Source organism: Xiphias gladius, chromosome 12, assembly GCF_016859285.1.
Source record: "Xiphias gladius isolate SHS-SW01 ecotype Sanya breed wild chromosome 12, ASM1685928v1, whole genome shotgun sequence".
Taxonomy (NCBI): Eukaryota; Metazoa; Chordata; class Actinopteri; order Istiophoriformes; family Xiphiidae; genus Xiphias; species Xiphias gladius.
The window spans coordinates 13,024,679-13,051,191 of record NC_053411.1 but is presented as its reverse complement, the minus strand read 5'-3'; the positions used below and the strand labels follow the sequence as shown (position 1 = coordinate 13,051,191).

At 40.1% G+C, this 26,513-nt stretch overlaps 1 protein-coding gene across 8 annotated transcripts in view; it reads right to left on the bottom strand.

Moving 5' to 3' along the window:
- The window catches only part of svep1 (sushi, von Willebrand factor type A, EGF and pentraxin domain containing 1), a 106,507-nt gene extending 81,766 nt beyond the window's left edge, over window positions 1–24,741 (bottom strand). For 3 of the 8 annotated variants that reach the window (XM_040140947.1, XM_040140952.1, XM_040140948.1), the window contains exon 1: window positions 18,597–19,821. In XM_040140947.1, the coding sequence (XP_039996881.1) occupies window positions 18,597–19,145 (549 nt within the window). In that variant the 5' untranslated portion in view covers window positions 19,146–19,821. Of the gene's footprint in view, window positions 1–18,596; window positions 19,822–20,966; window positions 21,067–23,265; window positions 23,359–24,673 lie in introns of those variants that run through there. The other 5 variants (XM_040140950.1, XM_040140949.1, XM_040140954.1 and 2 more) reach the window with 5 other exon arrangements.
- Between the last annotated feature and the right edge of the window lie 1,772 nt (window positions 24,742–26,513).

Below are 26,513 nucleotides of genomic sequence, written 5' to 3'. Positions count from 1 at the left end.
GCCGTAGCGACGAGAGTGAGATACACAGAGAGAAAGAGAGAAGCTAATTCCACAATGTGATGCCAAGGAGAAAGGCTATCTTGGCTGGCAAATGAGAAACTCATTCAATTATCCCCCCGGCCTCTGCGTTGTGCTGGCAAAACGAAGCGCTGAGAGAAACATTTTAGGCACTGACCGTGCTCCAATCAGACACGGCATTCTGGGTAATTGGACAAGGAAAGCTGGTTTGATTGAGTGGGAGGAAGAATAACAAGAGCAGTTACAGTCTGAGAGCCAGTTGGATGATGCTGGGCTCAGCCTGGCTTGTATTGTTATTACTGAGTGCATGTCATGGTTACTGGCCAGTTTTATTCATTGTATATTTTTGTACTTCTTTTTTGTTTTCTAATCTGATGTTTTTAATTTGATGAAGACCAGTGTGTTTGATATGTTACATATTCACAGGTTTAGAGCTGAAACGATTTGTGGATTAATCGACCTAAAGAAAAATAATTGGCAACTATTTTGATAATCAAGTAACCATTTATGAAAATTTTTAAGCAAAAATCCCAAATACTTGAGGGTTCCTGTTTCTCAAATGTGAGGATTTGCCAGTTTTTCCAGTCTTACATTGCTGTAAACTGAATATTTTTAGGTTTTGGATTATGGGTCGAACACAAAAAGCTTTCTGAATACATCACTTTGGGCTCTTGAAAAATTACTATGTTCATTTTTCACCATTTCAGATGTTTTACAGACAAGATCCATAAACTGAAAAAAATAATCGGCTGATTAATCGATAATGAAAATAATAATAATAATAATAGTAGGCTAATACGATGAGTATTATGAGATGAGTCCCATCAAATGCAGCTTTTTGGCAACTTTTTTTTTTTTTTAAACCACTCTCAGATGTTATTTCATTCCTATGCATCATAAATAAGTGATCCCCAGGAGTTATTCTGTGATTTAATGGTGTGATTCATTTTTGAGATACATATTTCTTCTTCAGTTAATCGTGTTTGTATGTTTTGTGGGATGCCTTTGAGCAACCAGAAAGCCAGCATGAAAAATACAGATACTTTCTGATTTAACCAGAAGAAGGTGGTAAGCATGATAGTCCAGTAAGAGTTTTCTTCATTGAATGTTGGTCTATTTAAGCTGCTGTTACCAGAAAAACTGTATCTCTGCCTCTCGTACATCGGATTGATGTTTATGACTGGCCAGCATCAAAACAACAAAACCTGATACTTAATTTTGATATTTCAAAAGATTTTCTGCCACTAAACTGTATTGTGGCTGTGTTAAAAATTACCTACACGTGAAATAAATAGCTATTTTCAGCAGAGTTACTTTGGAGAGTGGAAGAGATCCCATGTGTTATGTAATATTTGACATTCATGAGATCATTACCTCACTAACCAAGCTAACTAACAAGTCAGCCACAGCATGATCTCTTAGGCTGAGCTTTGATTTTGAAATAAACAAAGGCAACAGTGTGGTGAAATGCAGTGCTTTTCTTGACTCCAGACTGGCTTGCTGAATGTGCTTATACACAAGGAATGATTTGGGGACTGTTACCGGCTTAAAGCATGCATGAAAATGTATCCCATCTTGTCCAGACTTGGTTCAGACCACACTGCACAGACAGACGCAGAATTTTCCTTTGTTACGTTGACTGTTGTTGCTGTGGCTGCATTTCTTTCTCATGTTCCCCTCTCTCTCTGTCCTCTCCTTCTTTCTTCTCCTGAGGGGTTTGTTTGTTTTGGCACCAGCTAGAGGTGGAGATTTCATCTAATAGAGCAGGGAATTGGAGAGACGTCGGTGTTTATAGTGCAGATTAATGGAGAGGTTTCAACTTATTGATTCTCCTGTTTGTTCTGGACTCGGCCCACGTTGGTAGAATAAATTATGTTTGACATCGTAACATCAAGAGGAAGCACAAGCTGGGAAGTCATATGAGGAGGACACTTTTTGGGTGGTATTGCTTGGAGATCTTACGGACCTGGCCTGGGTTGCCTTGGATATCTACAAAAGCTCTAAACCTCACAATAAATCAAGAGAAATTTGGAGCATAAATTATTTTGCGCAAACATTTTCTCCAAAATAACTTAATAAAATACCAATACAAATATGTTGTTGCTGGGAAACACCTGTGTTTAGTTTTTGGACACCCTATATTTAAGCTGATTATATTTGTATGCTTTTGTGTTCTTCTCTGAAAATTGATTGCGGGTTTTGGATGATCGGTATCCTGTCCTGGGGGATGAGTGTCTTGCCAGCGCACAGCATTTCAAACATGAGCTGATGAGGCTGACAGCACAACTAATAGTTCCAGAAAGTAAAATCTTGCACAATCAGAATTGGGACATGTTTAAAAAATAAATCACATAGAAAGCAAATAAACAAAGAAGACAGGATGAAGGCTTATTGCTGGGTTCACATTCATGTACCAATTACCTACTTATACTCATTCACACAAACACAGACATACAGACAGTCAGACAAACACTTACACACACACACTCACCAAAGAAAACGAGCCAATGGAATCTGGCACTCTCAAACTCTAACCTCAACATAGCAAGTGGTTTACTAATAGATCTACATGCCTTAGCCCATAAAAACATGTCATTTAGTTTGCCACTACTTGCACTTTTAAATAGTTTTGGTTTCTTCAGGTGCCAATGTATGATGCTTTTGGTATATCCTAATCTCAAAATGCCAAAATAAATTCATATGCTTATAGAACTTGTGTCATTTGTCTTTAATTGCAAAGCTGTGGCCTTTATATGGTTTTGTGAGCATAGAGCAGCATTTCAGAGGTAAGTGATTGACTTTTCACATCAAGAACAACAGTTCAATAACACTCATCAAACGCAGTTTATTTCTTGATCAAAAAGGCATGTTTGTGTCAGCTGATATTTCGGCATGGCAGATATTATCAGCTGATTTTAGCATTTGATTACTGCAGCAAAGAAACCCCAAATTTTGTTTTCACTGCCTAGTCTGTCCGCCAAAGTACAATGACACTTTAATTTTTCTTCAGTTGTAAAATCAGTACACATATGGTCGCAAATTGTTAAAACCAATATAAAGGTACTGGAGCGTTATACATCTTATCCCAAGATTGCTTTTCTAGGCTTGAACTAATGATTATTTTTATCATTGATTAATCTGAAGATTTTTTTTTAAAATTACTTTGATCGATAACTGTTCAGAAAAGTGGCATCTTCAAATGTTTTTCAAACGAAATTCAAATTTCTTGTCATTTCAATTTTCAAACATTTATATTAATACCGGCGTCAAAAATCCAGTTTCAGTAGGGCTCTTTTCAGTACATAGAAGAAGTTTCATCCAAAAAATATGTGCGATGGTTAAAAGAACCATGGTTTCAACAGCACGGTGGCCTAGTGGAAACACACTTTTTCCAGTGAGATCAGGAAACCACTGTTTTCTACTCATATACATAGTTGATCATGGCAGCTGAACACAGGCCACTGAAGCTGCTGACAGTCAGTCCCTGTCTCCCTGACCTTTCACCTTGCTGACAGAGTATTATTCTTCAAAGCCTCCTCGCCACTTGTTTCTGAATTGCATATTTCACTCTGTGCCTCTCTACTTCCGTACTCTCACTGACCCCCCCCCTCGACTTTCATGTGCTGCTTTCATACACACACACACACACACACACACACACACACACACACACACACACACACACACACACACACACACACACACACAGCTTCACAAGTCTGGTGTCAGCAGCACCTATCAATTGCTGAGCAGTATTTTAAGTAAGAGGGAATCTGTGTATAGGTGTGTGCGTGTTTATGTGTGAATACACATTCAGTGGAAAGAACAGAGTGTGAGTTTAAGTGAGTGATCATGATGTGTGTAGGAAAGTGCATGCTCCCGACCATATGGGTAACGCTGCAGATGCTTTATTTTTGCATCCAACAGTGAAGCTAGTTTAAAGCATTTTTTGGTAACAGTGCATGAACTGAAATGCTAATTAGATGCATTTCTATCAATAAAACATATTACGGAAAGCGTCAAGTAGGTGTGGTAATTCTGATCACCTAATCATAATAAGAAAAAGAATCAGTGACCTTTTTCACAGCAGATAGCGTGACTGCAGGAGGAGCACAGGTGTGATTATCAACCTTAATTAAGGTTGCATTACAGTTAGTGGTTCCAGTCCCCGGTATTGGGCATGCTGGCTCATTGTGCATGCTGCCATGGTTTACCCAAATGGCACACAGTCATCAGTTATTATTTACATCTGTGATTTTCCTGCTCTGACAAGGTAATATGTCTGCTGTGAAAAATCTCTGCTGGAGAGAAACATAAGTAGTGGTCCTCAGTTCCAAGCTGGTTCCAGATGTCTGAATCGCCACCCACATCTTCTGTTTTTTTTAGGGATTGAAACAGGTCTGCTGTTTTGATCAGTGCTGGGTTTTTCCACAGTTAGAAAAATCTACTGACCCAATCTGGGCTTTGTAGGTGAGATTAAGAATGGGAACATAATTGTCCTGTACCCGAGCCAAAATCCATTTCAAACAAAAACGTCAAGCATGGATACAAGCGATGCAGCTCTTTAGGCGCCAGTATTTTTCGGATGGTCAAATAGTTTTGGAAACCCCCACGCTTCATAACTTTCTGTCGTTGAATTGGGGGGGGGGGGGTCCAACCATTTCTGTAACTTTCTGAAAAGGACAATCCAACAGTCACACCCACTTCACGTCATGACTGGCCAGCTATGCTGAGGGGAGAAAATGAACAGAATTTGAACTCCTCTCTCAGCTGTGTCACTTTTCATCACGACAACCAGATGCAACACTATGAATGTCTTCCTGGAGAGACTGCCTGAAAATTTGCACAGTTATTCACACTTAAATTATAGCGTGTCCCCTCCCTCTCTATGACAGCCGGCTTTTCACCGCGCCTCTGAGTCAGTAGGGCTATAAGCACTTGTAATTGGACAACACATCATACAACTTAGTTCTCATTCAGTAAAGTGACACATTACTTTATTCAACATGACAAACGTTTACTGCTCCGAGCATCCGCTACTGCAGCTTTCTGTGTCAACTGAAATATCTGGTACTACTGTCCGGTTATGCAAAGTAAGCCGAAATTGGCATGACATGCGCCACATCATAATTTATTCAACAACTGAGTAGTCATCGATGGGTGTAAATCCACAAACAAAAAAAAACAAAAACAAGTCAACCAAGCATTAAAATGTTTTGTGACATTAACTACTTTGTTTGTGTGCTATTCATGTTTGTGTAATGTTTGCACAATGGGATCTGAGGTGGTGAAGCTAAGAGCTGCTCCTGTAGACTCCCCCACTTTGTAATGTACATGTATTTTTATGACAAGTTACACCCCACTCTCTGCAGCCATTAAATTAAAACATTTTCACTGGGGAACAATTAATTGCATGGGTGAAATGCAAAAAATGACGCGGTGATGGAAGCATAGGGCCGATGTGGAGACGTCTAAAATTACATTTGTTTCCATCAAGGGGTCTTACTGACATCTGTTTTTTTACAGATCCTGGAAGTGTAAAGACTGCCCTCTCCAGTCTCCTTTGCTGAGCTCATTCAAATGCCCCATTTTTCGAAAAGGATTTTAGAATTTCGACTTCAGTCTTGCAAGTAGCAAGTGAATAATTTCTTTTGAGTCTGGGTTGGAATACAAAGTGGTGTGTGGTAATTTCCACTCTGGCAAAGTGACTCACTCCTGATGCATGTAACAGGAGAACAGGGGAGAGCAAGAATAAGGAATATCTCCAGAAACATTAGCGAAACATTTGTACGACACATGTTAATGAAATTAAATCAGTCACCTACAGTTCTTAATTATCTTGTGTTTCCTCTTCCTTTCTGAATGCAATTTCATTCATTCACTCATTACGTATATCCCCTGTGATGGGTTACTGTGTGGTCAAAGTTGTGGTTCTGGGTGTTTTTTTCATCTTCAAACATACAAATAAACTGTTGTTGAGCACAGAACAAGCACAGGCACACTGGGGGCATTAAAAAACAACAGTTATGCTTTTTATCATTTGCAAGCATTTACACACACTCCTGGAAACTACTGATACATCAATCTGATACACTGGATTGGTATCAGAGCCAATACTGACCTACCTGTAACTGAATGGATCAGCCAGATGCAACCTATCCAACATTATACTTGTTTTTAAGTTGCTGTTGAGAGATTGTATGTTACCAATTTCTCAAAAGCTTGATCAAGTCAGGTTTGAGGAGCAAAGTATGGGCTAAAGCCCTGTTTTCAGATACCCGAATTGGCACATGAAGAGAAAAAGTGGTAAAAATGCACAAATAAATGCTTGTAAACTTGTTTAACTCACATACCCCCCAAAGACACAAACACACACAGACACACACAGACACACACACACACAAAGACACTCACACCTTCTCTAACTGGAGTCGCTGGCCAGAGGAAAGTCCAGTTATTTGACCGCAGCACTTTTAGCCCCAGGACAAGTGGGACACTCTCCAAAGCCCATACTGTGTACACTGAAGGCTACTTAAAAATGCTGGAGCAGACCATCAAGGGAGGAAAATTAGTCATGACGCAGAGAGAGAAGACAAACTGGAAACAGAGAGAAATGAAAGACATGGACTGATCACCTGGTGCTTTGGAAGACTGAGACAGTGTAAAATAGACCGTGTGATCCAAACAACAGTCAAAAAGACAGCAGCTACAAACTCAGCAGCTTCTGCAGAAGCAGAAAATACTTTATCAGCAATAACTACAGTAATTTAGAACCCGTCAAAAAAGTCTAGACCACCCAAACAAAGACTGATTTGGGTATATTTTCACTTTACAATTCTAAACAGACAGCAAAAACGTTTCAAGCTGTCTAAATGTTGATGTGGACACACATTTGACAGACATCCTGTACACAAGCACTCATTCCAACAAAGTCAGATTCAGATCCTCTCCATCCATTTCTAATCCATTCAAAGCCACCAGTGGCTGCCAGCGCCTTCATGATCTATCTGACATGTATCAGGTTTGTCTCAAAGAGGGTTTTTCAACAGTTAGTTACACAGGCCACCAGTCATAGACAGACTAAATTGGTTAAATAAATAAAATAAAAGGGGAGCGAATTTTTGTGTGAAATCTAATCAGACCATGTTGCTTTCTGAGCCTGTCTCCTGAACAGTTCAACACCGGGAATTTTCCAACCTAAACTCGGGTATTTCTGAATTTGAGTTGGACTCTGCCTTCATGTTTAATGTCTCATAGTGTGTTACCGGGTGGGGGGGGGGGTCACTGATCTTCTAAAGAAAGACCTAAAGAAGATTAAGAAGTAGCAACAAATCTGCTGAAGTCGTACATCGCCAAGTCTGTGGCTAATGTTGTAAATACAGATGGGACAAGGATGATGTGTATTGGGTTTCAAAAAAAACAACAACAAACGAACAAAAAAAAAAACCCCGAAGGGTTTTGTTCCAAAGGATATATCTACTCCCCCCCTTGAAAATCTTTTCTTAAATGGTTCAGACCAAAAGGACTGAAACAAATTTTGCTGCTATTTTTGAGACTGTAAGTCATCAATTGCTAGCTCTTGGTTGACAAAATAGCACATTCACAGACAAAACATTTGCATATTGAAGAATTTTTTAATTCCCTCAGTAATTGATAGGGTGTGTCTAACTGTAAAGATAAAAGACTGCAACATGCCTAGCAGCTGGGAGTATTTCAAACAGATCTCTGTTTGAGTCCTCCTCCCAGTTTTCTGACAGGTTGCACATATTTGAACCACGTTCGGCCTCTTACGAGCCTTTCTGCAATATAGTAAACTGCAGATGCACTCGCTGCCATGACAACTGAACTCAGCTGAACTTTCAGTCTGCATATTTCTGCTCTAACTGGCTATCTGTCAACACTTCCCCAGAGATATGCGATAGTCAGAGAATTTAGAAGGGCTCCAGGTTATCAATACATGGTGACAGAGAATGGTGGGATTAGTTTAAACTCATCTTAGAAAATAAATTCATTTTAAAAGCGTTGTACAAAACATTTGAATAATCTGATGAAAGATAGGTCAAAATATATTCAAGAAGCATTCACAGTTTTGCTGTGTCACAGAAAACTGAAAAGCTGATTCAGAGAATAAAAATTACTTAATAAATCCCAGCTTTGGCTTGGATGTGGTCCTGGGGATGCTTTCACAGAGGGACTATTTAATAAATGACACATCAGGGCTCTTTTTTTTTTTTTTTTACTGTTAGTTTATCCATGTTTGCTTCTCTGCTTTTATCTCACCCTGTCTTGTTCACTTTTAATCTTAACTTTTCATCTTCTCTCACAAAGTAGCCATCTTTCTTTTCTCGCAAGTTTTTTAAAACTTTAATTTCTGTTTCTCACTGCTTTTCATCTAAGGTCAGTTGCATCAGGCCAGTCTGCATGTTATGTTGTGTGTCTGCCTGGGTGTCTGCGAGATAATGGTGAATGAGGAGGCCTCAGGGTCTTCTGGATGTTCAGAGCTTGTAAAGTAGGCCCCTGTTTCTGGAATTATTCACTATCCATTTCAGATACGAGGGCAGGGGTGAGCAGAGTGTGATGAGAGAAGGAACAGGAGTTCTCAGGCTGCTGTTAAGTAACAAAGGTAAATATCGTCCGTACAATTAGACATAAAAAGACAGAGCACAGTTTGCGTATGTAGAGGGCAGACTGTATGCAGATTACTTTTGCAAGTGTTTAACCTTTAGTGTAAAACAAACCTACTGTAAAACGAAATATTTCAGGGATGGAGCCACCATGCAGAAGTAGTTCAGCAACCATGAAATTTAAGATTAAACCTTTATGCTGACTACATAAGCAGAGCTGAAACAGGTAGTTGAACAATCAATAAAGTTGACTGAATCAAATTAATTGTCAAACATACTAACAATCACTCAGCCGTGAGTAAGTAATAAAAAAACTTTTCAAAACACATTATTTGGTTCCACCTTCTCACATATATTCTCTGTTTTATTTCATTTTCAACTGTTGGTCAGACAGAACAAGTAATTTGTTGTTGACATCTCCTTGAAACCCAGGAAACTGTGCAGCCCTACAAGCAACCAGCAGATCAAAAATATTGAAAGAAAGCTATGGGTAGAGTACTAAAAAGAAGGTGAGGGAATTAAAGATAAAAGATTCCTACCAAAAGGTATCGCTGATGTTAAATGATGGAGATAGTTTTGAATAGTGAAATGCAAAGATCCCTAGATCAAAGCTAATTTCATAAAAATTCATGGGAATGTTGAAATATTACCTCAAAGCCCACAGTTTCTTCTCCCGCAAACAGAAGCATTGTTAATGATAACACAGACAAAGAACAGCTCAGTCAAAGCATTCTTTGAGAAAAATGCTAGAAAGCTTATTTGAGGTTGATAGATAAAGTTATATAAGAAGAGAACGGAAAATAATTCTGTCAGAATGATTCAGTATGAAGAAGCCCAGAAGAGCAGAACCCAAGACTAATGCATTTTTTCCTCCTAAACCCAAAACAGACAGACAGACAGACACACAAACAGTCATGTTGAGTCTATTGTGTTGATTACCATGACACTGTCTGAATAACTTTCCAAATATGCCCCGAGCATTAGTGCCAGGTAAGCACCCAGTAAATTGTATGTGTCTGTGTGTTTAAGGAGTGGACTTGCAGATGCACTTCTCCAAAACAGTTTTTTTTCTTAAAAATGATTGTCACTTCTTCTATAATATGAATTCAGAGGATGAAAGTAAAGTCCAAATTCTAGCGTTACATTTAGATATCAGCTAAAACAAAAATTACATTTGAAATATATCATCAGCTATGTTTTAGAAAACTGACTGAAAAAAGGGGAATCTCAGGTAGCCGGGGCTTTCAGAAACCAACACACTATGTAATGAAGTCAAATCCTTCATATATTCGTTGAATATAAAATTAAAACTATATATTGCTATACAAAGTGATATTTCCATAATCCTTGCAATTGACTTGAGATAAAAGACAGTTATATTAGTTCAGACTTCTAAAGAAGATTCCAAATAAACAACTGGAGAATTAAAATCACTCATATTAACTCTATTAATCACTCAATTAAACCTATGACAAGCTGTCACAAATAGACACTGCTTTGTTTTAAGGGGACAAAGTCAAAAAGGTTGGGAACCACCAATCTAGCTGGTCTTCAGTATATACTAAAGAAAAAATTCAAGCTATAATTTGCAATTTATATCCATCTGGACTTACTCTGGGTGGTGATTTGGTTTATCAGCTGTCAACGTTCACCCCTTTACTAAAAATATATAAAGTTTAGGTTTCCAAGGCGGTCAATTGGACGAACCACAACAGGGTGAAATAACTTAAAATACAAGACACTATATTATCCTTGCTGTAGTTCGAACCTACATAAAGTTACAAGTTTCAAATTTAAAAGTGAAACAGAAATTTTCTTTACTATTTTCTTTTACTCGTAAATATCACCAAAGTAAAGTAAGGACTGTTCTCTCCACCACTGATCTTGTTTTGAGACAAAGTGCAATTTGCGCCGTGTTAAAGCAATATACTGTCCTTATCATCACCCAGAAGATTCATGACTGATCCATATGAAGTTATGATAGTGACCCACATCCAACTGCAGACTCCGAAAATGTAAATCTGTTTTCTAGTGTCTGTGGACGTTCCTGTCTGGCCTCAGTCTTATCTGCGTTTTTCTGGCTGGTAGGTGAAGAGATCTGTCTGCTCCATCCTTCTGTCTCACCCATCCCTGCCGCAGACCCTCTGATACTGAGGAGTAGGCGGAGGCGAAGGGGCTGAATAGAGGGAAGAAGCAGACGGACTGAGGGGGAGGAAATGATTAAGGGTGAGATGGCGGGAAGTGGCAGTTGCACACAGGAAACAGAGTCTTTTCTTATCATCTTATCACAACTGGGTCCAGCCTTGGGGACCAGATCAAAGAGATGCACCTTAATTTCATTTGTAGCAGAGGGCCCTCGTTTGTATAGTCTCTCACTGAAATTGTAGCCATTTGCTTTATCCGTACTACTCTTTCCTCTTAAACTGAGAGTTTAGCTCGAATTTATCAAAACCTGCTGGTGAAAATTGCCTGGCTTGTTTAAAATTTGCCCTGTGACTCAGCCAAGAGAATAAAAAACGCTTCAGTGAGCAAATGTGTTTTCTAGAAATGAGAAGGCCCCTGAAAATCACCCTGCTGTAGACAACATTTTCCAGCATTCAGGTGATGGATGGTGTTCATTTCCCACCTTAATTTGCTGCACTCTACATCTCATTACTGGTTATTCAGAAATTCAGGCAAAGGCTCAGACTCTCAAACATTAACATCGAGTGTATGTGTGTGTTTGACTGTGAGCGTGTGTGTGCTTCAGACAGACCAAGGATGTACAGGTTCTTCATTTTCACAGGCCAAATATAAGCAACTTTCACGAGCCTCATTTAATCTAATAGACAATGTTTTGAAAAACAATACTGCACATTTTAGCTGTAATGCGTCAAAGCTGACGAAAATTACATTCCCTTGCCTGAAAGACTGCTGGGGAGGTCTGCATGTGTGCAGGAGAGCAGGATGGAAAGGAAAAATAGCACTGATTCACTGGAATGAGACGGGGGGCCTCACAAACCCAGCCCACAATATTTGTTTCGCTTATTTTGGTGTAGCAAAACTCAATAAAAAAAAAAAAGGCATCATCTCACATAGAGTTATATGAAATGCGAGTGACAAGTGATGTCCTTCGATGAAACATTAACTTGGACGGGACAAATGTTGGCTTAAATTCATTTTTTCAAACTTGGAAAAAAAAAAAAAAAAAAAAAACCACACTGCGGCCATACTCAAAAAGCTGTGCAATTCCTACATTATGCAGCCAGATGTGTTCCTGAATAATACAAGTTGACAGATAGAACTTGCAATTACATTGCAATGACTCTTCATTTTGCATCTACAATGAGTATTTAAAGGTTGTATAAGGTTTCAGAGCCGACAAGACACAGCTCAAAATCAAAATGAACACTAAATGAAAACTAAACAGCTCCACAAAGTTTCCTGACTGGTCCAGCTTCCGTAATATCAGGTGAAAACATTTTTGGTGGCTGTTATCAGGATTAAAATCCTGCAGAGTCTGCAAGATTTACGTTGACTTCACACAGCTACAGACATGCTGGACACATACAATATGTCTATAAATGCAGGCACACACATTACCATGCACACACTCTCTGACTTATATATGACGACAACCATGTAAAGACATGCAGCTGCTACATAAACTCTTGTGCGTGAGTGGATGTGTGTGTGAATAATGGGCATGAATGTGTACATTTTCCTGGTGAGTGGGGCACATTAGGAGTCACTGGAACTTTTCACTAAGGTAGCAGAGGAAAATTACCCACCTGCTAGTCCAACTTATACAGATTTCAGTCCCAGAAACACACTGGCTGGCTGAGCAGAAAGCTCATTTTATTAAGTAGCTCCTTTTAACGCTGGTAAATTACTCCAATATCTGTTCTGACCCAGATTCAGGCAAGGCAGCACACCACTAACCAACAGTCAGTCAGGTAAAAACATTACTGTGAAAAACCACCAGTAAGAGTCACATTCTTTCACTCAATTTGATCCAGGGCTTTTTCCCCTCTTTCTTCTACTTTTTTCCTCTCATTCTTCCATCTTTCTCCCACTCCTTTTTCTTTCATCATCTCTCTTCACACGCTGCCCATCTGTCTGTGTCTTATGCAACTGTGAAGGCAGACTGACACAGTGAGGCCGCCAAGTCCAGTTTAGCACTCAGTGTTTTCTTGCCAAAGCCAGGCCTGCCTGCTGGGAGTAAGAGGGGGTTTTATTTGGCAACACATGGCAACCCAGAGGCAAATCTTCAGGATGGAGACAAATGGTGAGACAAAAAACAAGTGATGGCGGGGATTTTTAACTGGCTTTTTAACAGATACAGTCATTTTTCTCCCTGTATTTTTATGGCTGACTCTCGTATCCAAAGCAAGCTATAATAAAAGCAACAATGGAAAAAAACGTAATTCCTGGATCAACAAGATTACAAGCAAACAACAGAATAAAATGAAAGGCTCTGAGCCATATTGCCTTAAAGATATTTGGTCATGTGAGAGGCAAATGCATGGAATATAAATATAATGAGAGCTTAAAAGAACGGGAAAATGGATTGACTTTTTCAGAGCATTTACAGTGAGTGTGTGGGGGGGGGGTGATTCAATTTGGATCAGTTGATGTGAGCAGCTTCTGTCTCAGGTACAGTACCATTGTTAATCCTTGGGGGCCTGAAAACAATTACTGAAAGTCATCAATCAGCTCCTTAGTATGAAGGTCGGGAAAAGCACTGGAAAACTACAAGGTAAGTGATGTCATCAGTTACCAGGTTATCAGGTCTGACACGAGGTTGAGGAGAGACAGATCCCGAAGGGGCACTGTGAATCATCATGACAAAGAACTCATAGTGTATGACATTTACCCTCATCTACGTTATTTCACGTACAGACACTGAATGATGTGCTGGTTTTTATCAGTAAAGCAGAGAGAGAGGGACTGGGCATCGGACCTCAGTATTAAAGTTGGCCATGAGCGCTCAGTTAGATTCTTAGCCTTGTTAATTTGTCCATTGATCAAATATTTTCTCATATAAATCAGATAATCAAGAAACCTTGTTAAATTTAGACTATTTTATACTTTTATGTACTACTGTTATATGCTTGTAGAGCTGTTGGTGTTATGACACCATGAAACAGTGATGCCTTGAGATGTTAATTAAATAGGCAAATGTTTTTGTGGAAAAAAAAAAAAAAACATTTGTACGTTTATTGTCTTTCTGGTATTGTTACAGAAAAAGGGTACTGTATTGGCACAAATATCAAAACATTTCAAACAATATCCAACCCGAGGGGCCTCGTGCCTCTTATAAAGAGCTTGCCAGATCATCTGACAGCATTTGAAACAGCCTTTCCAATGGCAAAATTGAATCGGTGCTGGGTCCATGAACATAACAGACAAACCGACAATCTTGTCCACTTCACACAGCAACTGGCCAGGTGCGCAGAGGTGTGAAAATAGGCTGGATTTTAACATCTTTTTTCATACTTCATACTTCTTTTATTTTTTGTGTGTATGAATGTCTGCAAAACCATGAATGCCTTCAAGGAAAGTCTGTCTGAAGGTGCGCGCACTTATCCCCATTTTTACAATTAATCGCATATTTTGTGTTTATACTTGATCCAAAGTGACACATTGGAAAGCAGAGTAAAAAGCCTGCCATCATAGCCAGGGGGGAGATATCTTTTAAAAACAGGGATAATGGCGCACATTTTCAGGCAGTCTCTACAAGAAGATATTCATAGTGTTGCACTTAGTTTATACATGAAAACTGACATAAAGAGGTCCTTTCTCACCTTTACACAGCTGACCAATCACATCTGACACAGACCACCCTTATTCAGTGTTGGAAAGGTGTTTGGGGGGGGGGGGTCCGAAGCTATGTGACCATTTGACAAGCAGTTCCAATGGAGTATAAAACCCGCTATCAAGTGATGCCATTCAGAAGAGCTACAAACACTTTTGCCTTTAGATGTGATCAGATGACACATCACACAATCTGGTTTTCTGAAGCATTTGATACCATAAGAGAGAGCTTGGAATGGAGAAGTGACTTATTTGTATAAGATATATATGTCCAAATTATATCTATCTATTAGTTTAACGCTAAATACAATATTTCCCTAAGCTAAGTGAAAAACTCCTGAATCAGAAACCATTTTGGAACCTGCATAAACTGATGCTTTAAACCTACTGTATGACGTATCACGTGAAAAAAAGAGACAGCAGACAGACAGCAGAGAAACGGAGAGAGACAGAGATGAAAAGTGCTGGAGGAGAGCCCTGTCTCTACATGCACGGCTGGTGGAAAAATGTCTCTCCTAATGGAATCCAGCTTTCTACAGCACTTAGAAGAGCCAAGACCAGCCAAGGGAATAAAATATGGCATCATTATTATTATTATTATACTGAAATTCTCAATTATCCTCTCTCTCTCTCTTACTTTCACTGTCTCTCTTTCTAACACAAATGCATACATTCACACATATCACATAGACTTATAGACACATGCTATACACACACAACTAATTGAAACCTTAGAACCGATACCTGGGATCACAAATGCATGAGGGCACGTGTAGGGGCAAAAGAACTGAATCACTAACTACATGCAATCACACGCAATGCAAAATTCCCAATTCAACACACTCACACACGGAGACAGTCGCCCTAAAGTTCAGTCAGCACACAATGACAGGCAGATATGCGCCTTGTAGATTACTGTTCACAGACCCATCCTTTATATGGCTAATGGAAAGACATGACAAACGCCCTTTTTTTTCCTCTTTCCAGTCAGATTCAGATGGACGACAAAAAAAAACGATCAGGGGATTAATCTCAGACAGCCTTTTTTTTTTTTTTTTTTTTTAAACATCACTTCCTCAATCATGCAAACACACAGTAAATGTCAGACTAAATCTATCAGGTTTAGGGTGTTTTCTGGAGTACCGGTTGATGTGCTGCGTCTCGGTCTGTATCTGCTAGGCTCATCTATCTTTCCAAAAATTCTCAGCTCTGTTTAGGCTGCACGTAGCTCTCCCATTACTCATACATCGGCCTTTCACCATGCAGATGCCATATGGAAAAGAAATACAGGAGTGTTTGTTGGCTATGATATGTGAATATCAGAGTTAAAATTCACTCTTATTTTAATCAGTCTTTTAATCAATAACAGCCAACTTAAGAGCCTGAGCAGCAGTACACCCTGTCATCTTTGGACGATTTAGACTACTACATCACTTGATAAATCACCCAAAACATTCTGAGTGTTTGTGAATAATGATAAGGTACTAAAGTTCCCCCAGAAAGCCTTTTCTTGGTATTGTTGTGGTCTTTAGCAGCTGGGACACGGCCAGCGGTCTCCTTATCAGCACTTAACTAAGGAGGGTGAGTTGAAAATCTGTCCTGAGGGCCAAGCTTTCAGCGCTAAGCTGGAGCATAGGGTCCAAGGCTATTAACTTTAAACAGGGATGAAGTGGAGGGTAAATTGGCCAAAAGTCAGCCTACCTACCTTTTTGTCTGAAAATGCTGACGTGATGTATTCATGGAACGTTAGAGTGCATCAAAGTGATTTACTCTCCCAGAGCACTTAAGAACACCTGTACACCTGCTTATTCATGCAATTATTCAATAATTCAATCATCTGGCAGCAGTGCAATGTGTAAAATCATACAGATACAGGCCAGGAGCTTAATTTAATCTTCACATCAAACTTCAGAATGGGGAAAAAATGTGACTTTGACCGTGGTATTTCTGAAACTGCAGATTTCCTGGGATTTTCATGCACGACTGTCTCTGGAGTTTACTCAGAATGCTGTGAAAAACAAAAAACATCCAATGAGCAGCCGCTCTCCAGACCAAAACACCTTGTTGATGGAGCTGACAGAAAAGTTACGGTAACTCAGATAACCACTCTCTACAACCGTGGTGGGCAGAAAAGCATCACCGAATCCACAACAGGTCTAACCCTGCGGCAGATGGGCTACAACAGCAGAAGACTACATCGGGCTCCACTCCTGTCAGTCAAGATAAGAAATCTGAGGCTGCAGTGGACACAGGCTCACCAAAACTGGAAAGTTGACGACTGGAAAAACATACCCTGGTCTGATGAATCTGGATTTCTGCTGAGTCTTGCAGATGGTAGGGCCAAAATTTTGTGTCAACAGCGTGAATCCATTAACCCAACCTGCCTTGTGTCAACAGTCCAGACTGCTGGTGGTGTTGTAATGGTGGGGGGAATGTTTTCTCGACAAAGCAAAAGTTGTCTCAAGCTGGTTTCATGAACACGACAATGAGTTCAGTCCATGTCACAAAGAACTGAGGCTGTCTTGAAAGCAAAGGGGAGGCCTTACTCAGTGTTATTCCTAATGAAGTGCTGGGTGGTTGTAGGTCTTAAGGTGAAAAGGCCATTTTCGAAAAATATAATTGTTAAACCTGATGGTTGTTTACCTTATGATCATTGAATGGATGTAGTTATTGCTGCACTTCAACCGCCTTTTCGTTTCACACCGCATCACTGACTTTACCCAGATGATGCTGCAGCAGTCCGCAACAAGCTGAGATATTTTGTCAGGTCTTAGCTCCATTTTCATGTGGGACTGTATTTAAGTCAATGAAGCTCGAGTCTGTATTCTGACTTCGGTGCACGAGTCTGTATTCTGACTTCGGTACACCCAGTCATAAGCTCAATAATGCATAATTGTAACCCTGCCATGGTTATAGCCATGTCTCCTTTCATCTGACTGCAAAATAACAGAAATAACTTAATAACAGGCCGCAGTAATTCTTAATAGTTTTGCAGACCCCAACAGCACCTGAACTTTGTCTTGTGTGTTTTTAAAAATAGCTTCAGTCAGCAGCTCAGTGTCTCACAAAGCTCCTAACTGAAGGCAGATCTGAGGCATGAACTGAGGTATGTGTATTTATACAGGACCAGCCTCTATACCACCAACACCGCTTTTCCAGCAGGGCTATTTGGACTTGACGGCTGAACTGTGCCATATGTCCTGGGTGTGTGTGTGTGTTTGAGTGTGTGTGCACGCGGCTGGGTGTCAGGCAGCTCAAATCAGCAAACCATAAACAACATTTTGACCTCATATGACCCAACATAACCCCCACATCCCTGCCTCTATAACAAATATTGCCTTACAACCTGTAATGCGTCTGTTTAAGAGCAAACACTGTCTGGAGTAATGAAAACAGGCAAAAAGAGTATTGCACAAAACCTTATCACCAATAACACTGGAGCAATTCATATTCGTCCAGAAAGCTTCATCTAAGACACATTTCCAACTTTTCACATTCATCAATTAAAGAAATCCTGGACTTGATTTACGTGTGTCTTACTATCTGTTCCACTTTTCCAAACCTGTTTCTCAGTATTGGCCACTGTTGTATGTATAATAGAGCTCATTTTTGTGTATACATGGCTTTCTATGTGCTTGCATCTGTGTGTGTGTGTGTGTGTGTGTGTGTGTGTGTGTGTGTGTGTGTGTGTGTGTGTGTGTGTGTGTGTGTGTGTGTGTGTGTACGTCCGTGCACGTATGTGCTCACTCTTACTGGTATTTTTATCACTGGAAACTCCTGAACAATTAGCCGGCAAGCAGCTTCCCCTCACTGTATGCTTGTGTATAATTCAGAGGAAGCAGGAGCAGCAGCAGCAATGCCATGCATTGACATCAACCTTACTGAGCCGCAATCAATCCCTGAAGACATAGCAGGCTGCAGACCAACTGGCACACACATACAGATACTGTGCAGTCACACATATAGCAGAGGTTTCTTCAGAAGCAAGCTATGGGGTAAGATGCAAAGAAAATAAGAAAGTAAACTAAATTTAGGAAAGAATTACACTTATACAAACAAATGCAGGCACATTAAGGAGCACAGACTGACACACATGCTTCACTGGCATCAACATTAGAGCCTAGAGCCACTTGCACTTTATCTTTAGGTCTGACTCACCGCTGCCCTCTGGAAGGCTCCTTTCGTGTAGGTGCCTCCTCCTCTGTAGTGTATGCCCGGGATCTCCTGGTTGAACAGGGAACACTTGTGCTGGTGGGACTTAGGCGCTGAAATGTGGTCCACCCTCGTCATTACATGGGTCTTGGATGAGAAGGTGACCAACGCCACCCGCGTGTTCTTCGGTGCGACGGGAAAGTCAGACAGCATCTTGCGTATGAATCTCAACTCACTCAGGAAGTTATTTGCCCCCACGCTGGACGACTCGTCCACCAGGAAGACCAGGTCCAAGCAGGAGCTTTTCTCACGCAGCTCACGGACATTACGCTTGAAAGCCTGGCCGAGGCGTTCCACTTTGCTCTCTGCGCTTTCTGACAGGTTGCCGGCTGAGGAGGAAGTGGTTAGGGGTGACATCTGCCTGGACCGACGGGACTGCAACTGGGGTTGGGACTGTTGGGCAGCTGGCCAAGCTATGGTCCATACATCCAAGATGCACAGGACCAGAAGACAAGAAGTCCATGAAAGTCTTAAAGAGTACCTTTGAGAAAACATAGCGACAGTCAGCACAACACCTGCACTGAAAAAGGACTTTCTTAAAAAAGAAAAAAAAAGACAACGCGGATCCTCTTCTCAAGAGTAATTCAGTGAAAATGTGCCTTATGCCTGCATCAGCCTCCAGGAACATAGCAGACAGCGAAAGTCCAGTGCAAAGCTCCTCGAAAACATTGCTGGATGATGAGGAGGATTCTTCTCCTTTCATTCAAAATGTGCCTCTGTTCATCTGCCTCCTTCCTCTTCAGTGGAAGAAACCTACGGTCCCGTCTGGAATAATGTTTAGACTTGCTCACAAGGTTATCTGCCTGCCTTTTCTACAAAAATATAATTGTACGGTATATCTGGCTTTTAACTTGCATTTTTTTACAGTCTGTATGTGTTCATTTATTGTTTAAAGCTTGTTAAGAGTCTGTAAAAGTCAATATGTCCTCTCTTTCTCCTTCTGCCTGCCTCTTCTGTTAGTCAGTCTTTTAGTTTGTGCATCAGATCCAAAACCCCCACAAGCCTCTTCAGTCCCTGTGTTCTGCCCCTCAGGCTCCTGTTTGCCTATGTGACGCTCCTGCCTGCACCGTCAGCCAAGCTCCGAATGCTTGTTCCCCTCTTCTCCCCAAATCATTTCAAAAAACACACAGAGGAGGAGGAGGAGGGAGGAAAAAAGTTGAGAGACAGAGAGAGGCTGAGGGGAAAAAAGGGGGCAGTCCAGTCGTGGCCGTGAAGTCATTTTTTTCCCCTTCATCTCTCCTCCTCCTTTTCTTTCACCTCCCCCTCTTTCCCTATCTCTTTCTGTGTCTCTCACCCTCCCCCTTGCACCCCCGTTTTCTCTCTCTCCTCTCTGTATCTCTTTCTCTCTCCCTGTATCTGTCTGTCTCTCTTCTCTTGACAGCAGAATGAGGTTCGATGTCAGTGCAGCCCCTTGCTTGTCAACATTCCCAAAGAAAACATCAGCAACAGGCACTGTGATCAACTCCGTATGTCCATACATGCACACTCACCGTGCACGTAGGATAACATCAGAATGAGATCAAACAAAGTGAGAACGAAAGGTGGGATGAAGGGAGGAGAGGACAAAAAGATAAATCAGAATAAAAAAAACAGACTTAGCTTTAAAAAATAATATTTAAAATTAAAGAAGATTTAAAAAATAATAGATTTAAGAAATATTATCAGACAGAAGCAAAGTCTTGCCAAGATTAGAGGAAAGACTGAAATCTCAATCTGTACTTCAGAGTTAGGAAACAGTTAAGTCCGTTCTGGATACATGCTTTGTCAAATCATCACTCTTTTAGGAGATATAATTTCCTCTCCCTCCTTCTCTCTCAGTCTCTGTGTGTATGTTGTTCAAGAAATAAAAAAGAGGAGGGAAGAACTGCCCTGCTCGCTCTCTGGATTTGTCTATTTATTCCTGCACCACAGAGATTGACACATACTCCTTCACTGCACAGTTTTTTCTTCATCTCTTATAGCGTCCCCCTCATTGTCCTTCTCTCTCTGCTGCCGTGTTTTCCTTCAGTGATTTTATCTGTAACCAAAACAAAGGCAGCCGGTGTAACAGAGGCACACTGTGCCTATTAAACCAAAGGCCTTAGATTTACAGCAAAGAGCTGGCTTAGCAAGGAGCTGCAGATGCTCATGAAGAAGAAAGAATCGGAGAAAAGAAAGAGAACAAGACAGGATGAGGAGGAAAAGATGAAGGAGTGAGGAAGATGAAGGGAGTGAACAAGGTAGAAAAAGATCAGGAGAAAGAAAGATAATTGCATGGCCAAAAATATGCGGACAATCAAACGTTACACCCATATGTGACTGTTAAAAATTTCATACCAAAACCATGGGCTTGAATATGCTGCTATAACAGCCTCTGCTCCTTTGCGAAGGCTTTCCACAAGATTTTGGTACCTGGCTGCAGGAATTTGCTCCCTCTCTGTGAAATGTCATAAAATTATGAAAAAGGTCCATCAGTGTATCCCAGAGTCCAAGGTGATGTCTACGAGTGTTTTATTTCATCTAACCAACAATTCAAAACCGTAAGAAATTCAATTTACAATCAGATAAGATAGAGAAATGTAGCAAATCCTCACAAGTGAGTAGCTGAAACCAATTAATATATATTTTTTTTTTGCTCAAAAATGACTTTAACAATTAATCTATTATCAAACAGTTATCAATTGATTAAGTAATTGTTTCAGCTCTGATCTGAACTAAGGGGTCTATAGCCTAAACCGTGAAAAAAAGCCCAAGACCCAATGTTCATAAAGATATGTGGGCGAGGGAGTCTTCATACTTTCGGCTATAGTGTATAGAAAGGGAGAAACAAAAACAAACAGACAGAGGGGGAGCAATAAGAAAGAGAAAGTGAAGAAATATAGAGGTAAAGAGCAAGAGAGGAGACCGAAACAATAAAAAAAAAAAAAAGCAGAGCTGACAGAGGGTGTGTGTGTGTGTTTCCACCAGAGCAGTCCAGTGCAGTCAGTCTTATACTATTAGCCACCATGACACACAGCTCAGGCACACAGAGTGTTTATTAGTCTGTATAAACCAGGGTTTCTCTCTCTCCCTCTCATTTAACAGAAATGGAAACTTCTGCACAAAGAAGTTGGAATAGAAATTAGCGTCATACTAGCCAGATAAACTGTATGGGAGAGTAGCTGAGACACAAACACAGACATATAGAGACTAAAACACACACACACACACAAACACACCCTGACCCAGATCTACACACATATGCAGACAGAGTCAAGAAAAACACACACACACACACACTCTCACACATGCTGAAAGGGGGATGAGCACAGCTGTGACTTCCTGCTTTTTGGCACTGGAGACCCCTCACCAGACTTTCGGGGTGGTCCCTAGGGAGACAGGGGGTTGGTGGATAGAGGCGAGGCTTCAGAGTGTGTATGTTTGTGTTGATGGGGGGGTGTGTGTTGGTCACTGTATATATCTAACCAAAATCTGTGAGGGAGAAGTGGCCTATTTGTACAATACAAGGCCTCTGTGAAAATTTTGAGTACTTATTTAATGACTCGTTGGAAGTTTTTTATACCTCCTACAGTTAAAAATACAGTTTCCATGACAAATGAGTCAAAGTAATAACACAAAAGACCTTCTTATCTTTCCTCCAACTCTTAAATAAAAAAACCCCATTGTTTTCTTCTTTTCTTGGGTTAAATGTGTAGATAAGTAAAACAAGGCTTGCATCCAAATATTTTTGCAGTGTATAAGCCATTTAAAAATCCAAATAAAGCAGTGGAAATTGTTAGCGTTTGCGAGATATAAAATTAAAGTACAAAAAGAGAGACCAAATAAGCAGACGTGCTCTTTCAGTCTGCCACAAAACAAATTTAATGTCTCCTTTCTTTAAATCCCAGACAATTTAAGGTCGTTTTTCTTAAGACCTACACTGGGCCTTACGCTTGCCTTCATCATCATCCAGAAGGCCGAAGGAAAGTCTTTACATTGTCTTTGTTTTGACCTTTTTGTAATGTTTTTATCTCTAGGAGGTATTAAAAACTCTGCAAAAATCTATACTCGACAGTGGGCAGATGCCATCACTGAGAGCGCATCGGTGAGACCTCTGTATAGTTCTCTTGAGGAACTTCAAGTCCAGATGCCTTCGCATAGCACTTACAGAATACCATGACCTGGATGACTGAGAATCTTCACAGACTCTGTATATGTTATTTTCCCTCATAACCACTCTGGTTAAGGCTGGTTAGTTTGGTGAGTCAAGGTTGACTGGTGTTTTTAGAACTGAAACAATTAGTTAATTAATCCATTAGTGCATTGACAGAAAATTAATCTGCAACTATTCTGATTCCATTAAAGGTAATCTACTAAGCAAAAATAACTAAAATTTGGTTATTCCATCTTCACCAATGAGGATGGATTATCTGCTTTTCTCTGTTTTATATCATTGTAAACTATGCAGTGAAAATAATCCTTAGTTGCAGCTCTAAGTGTTTTTATTTTAATGGACTTTTAATGATGCTCGCACTGATCTGCAAAAGTTTTCAAAGTTAGAAAACTGCCGCTTTATAGTAGTGCTATGCAGCAAAAGATTTGTAGAATTCACCCATCGTCCAACAAAGGAATAACGCTGTAGATAAAAGTCTCTCACCTGTCTGTAATCTTCTGAGAGCAGGTTGGAGCTTCAGATACAGTAGCTACAGGTTAAAGCGTATTCCTCATATTTCTCGGCCTATTTCTCGGCCTGAAGGATAAGGCACAGATTTCATCAGGAGGATCACCTTTCCAAAACATTCTTTCCCTGCTTCGCTGTTTGATCTAAAATCAGGTTAAATATTTTTCTCTTTCAGTACAGAGAGAAAACGTTGAACTAAATACATATGTTAGGCTCTCTACATCCTGTGGCTTTAATATATATGGCCTGATATGAGCACAGATTTGGATTTTGTGTTATATTTACTTTTTCGTCGATACTTCGGCAAAAATTAGTTGGTAAATTGAAAGGAAATGAATCGCCAACCATTTGGATAACAATGTAATCACTTAAGACATTTATCATGCAAAAACAAAAAACATTCCCTGTTTTCAGCTGCTCAAATTGGAGGATCTGCTTCTTGTCTCTGTTTTATATCACTGTTAATTGAAAATGTACTGGTGGTCGGACAAAACGAGGCATATGAAGATGATGCCTGGGTTTCCGGGAAAATGTGATGGGACCTTTTCACAATTTTATGGGATTTAACAGACCAAGTGTTTACTAGAAAAATAAACATGTTAATTAATAATAATAAAAAATATTGTTTGGGCCAGCATTAATATATATATATATATATTTCATTTATGTTCATTTCCAGATTGCTTTTGTGCAGTCTTTTGACCAGCTTCCTATGTATTGGGATCATGGGAACTACAACAGCGAACTTCATTTCCCATGTGCACTTGCATTAAAAAAACACAGGTGTGCTCTGTTTGATTTAATTACATGCTTTGAGTTTCCTTTCTGTCAAACATTTGGACGAAGCGTACAAAAAGCCTTACTTTCTCAGTTAGTGTAACCAAGCTGCAACAAGAAAAAAAAAATGTTTAAAAAACAAAACATTGCTTTTAACTTCATTTATGTCATCCAGCACTACTTTACTGTAAGTTTACTTCACCTCTAACGATTTTCACGATATTTTCAACACTCACTTACGGTGGAATATGGCTTTCACTCAGCTAGTTATTAATGTCCCCTATCCTTTGCTTGAAGACAGTTAAATGGCCATAAACCAAAAATAAATAAATAAATAACATATGTCTAAATGCAGAGAAGCAGTTCGTAGCTTTTGGTGCCTGTTAGCTAACAGGCAAAAACCAGTCTTGCCTCTGAAGAGTGATTTAGACTGAAAGGGAAACTCTTTCTAATAGCAGTCAGGGCTACCGTCCTCATTTTGGGAACTTTACAGAGCGCTCAAAACAACCAAAGTGAGCGCCAGGCTGACGCAAACCCTACCCTTTTGGTAGTTTTATCCCAGTGCAAATGTATAAGTGCATAAAAATAAAATTAAAAGCCCACTGACCGGTCAACTCCCGGCTGTCCTTACAAGCTGAGTCGGCGCGCGCGTCGTCACAGAATTGTGTCACAGCACCCTCTGCAGGCGGCTCGACGTCAGCGCACTATGAGTGGCGTGGAGGAGGAGGCAGTGGCACCGCGTGGCCGCTGGGCGGCGCGGTAACGCAAGCGATTTGGAATGAAGAGGGCAGGTGAACCACCCCTAGCCAATTTTGAATCAACCACTGAAGTTGAAAAAAAAAAAATCCTTTAATTCTCTTGGGATTCATTCAAAGGGTAGTTTTTTTTTTTTTTTTCTCAGCTCTTAAACAACTGAAGTACCTGTACTCTAACACACGGACATCACAGCCTCTTTCTTGAGTCACAGCCAGTTTGCAGCCAGATATACTGTATCAGGGAGACGATTAGGCTCCGGCAATGTGCAAACTTTAGTGACTGCTTTATTCAGAGGTGGAAGAAGCCATCCTTTTGCGTAATTAAAAACAGTAATACCGCATTGACAAAATACTGATTTACAAGTATTCAAAATTTTGTTAAGTAATAGTACGGCGTCAGGTAAATGTACTTAAGTATCAAAATGAGAGTACCCCTAATGCAGAATGACCCCCTTCTAGAGTGTTTTATTATTATTTACTCTTAATTATCTGGATTATTACATGATACACAGGATTAACATTATGTATCAAACTGACGTTGAGTTGTTTTACATGAAATATTTAATAGGATGAACAACAGAGTAATAATAATAATAATAATAGATTAAATAGATGAAACAACAGCTATAGTTTCTGTTACGTGCTTGAGTTACTTAAGTCAAATTGTTTGCTTCATCTTTTTGGTTTTTTGTAAGTGCACCCGTTTAACTGCAATCAATTTCAGCATCTCATCTGAGTTAAATATTAACATATAGTTCTACAGTCGAGTCTAATGTTTAACAACCTGGTGTTCTAATGAGCAAAATTTATGAATTTCAGCGATGTAATGTGGATGCAGGGGGTGGGTGTATGCCTTGTCATCTGGGTGAGTACGTGTAGTGGAGGAAATGTTCACCAAAGGGGGAAGTAAGACCCAAGTGCACATGACAACATCATGTCTGCTGAGCACCAGACATCACGTTTTGCTTTCGTTCGTTTTTTTAGAAATCAGCTCAGCAGCTGTCAAAGCACTATTCTGCAAGAGTTAGGGCTCTGCATGTCTATGGCCGGGGCCCCCATTTCCTGCGGTATCACTGTTCCTCGCAGAGTCCTTTATCTAGAGGGTGTATGGAAGTTCATTAAATACAAAAATATTTAGCGGGGGAAAAAAAGGAAAGATTTGAGAGTGTGCAGGGGCAGACTAGATTTTCAGTGCAGGCAAGGTACTGTAGAGGCATTTCTGGTGTCTGGGACCTGACATGGTTTTGAGTTATTCATTTGGATAGATGTTGGGCCAAATCCAAATTCTATTCCGTCTAATCATGTGTGAGCTGTGAAGTGCAGGGTAAAATGACATGTAGTGATCAGATCTAATTATCTTGGGGCTTTTCAGATCAGAGCAGGCCTCCCTTTTTAATTCTTTGAAAATTAGAGCAGGGTAATTTGATTATTTTTGACAGTTGGGGGCAGCGGAAGAAGTTGTAGACATGACATTGAGATATTACCACCTGATAAAGTTGTCTGCTTACTTACACATCCAGCAGACATGGAGAGACATTTGCTTTCATTTTGAGTTGTGTTTCTGGGAATTTGATAAATTTATGTCCAATATAAACAGTTCTTTTAGCTTTGTTTTTGGTCTCCATGCTCTTCTGAGGGAAACATATATAAACAATACTCCACTATATTCACCAGCTAATCAAACATTTAGCT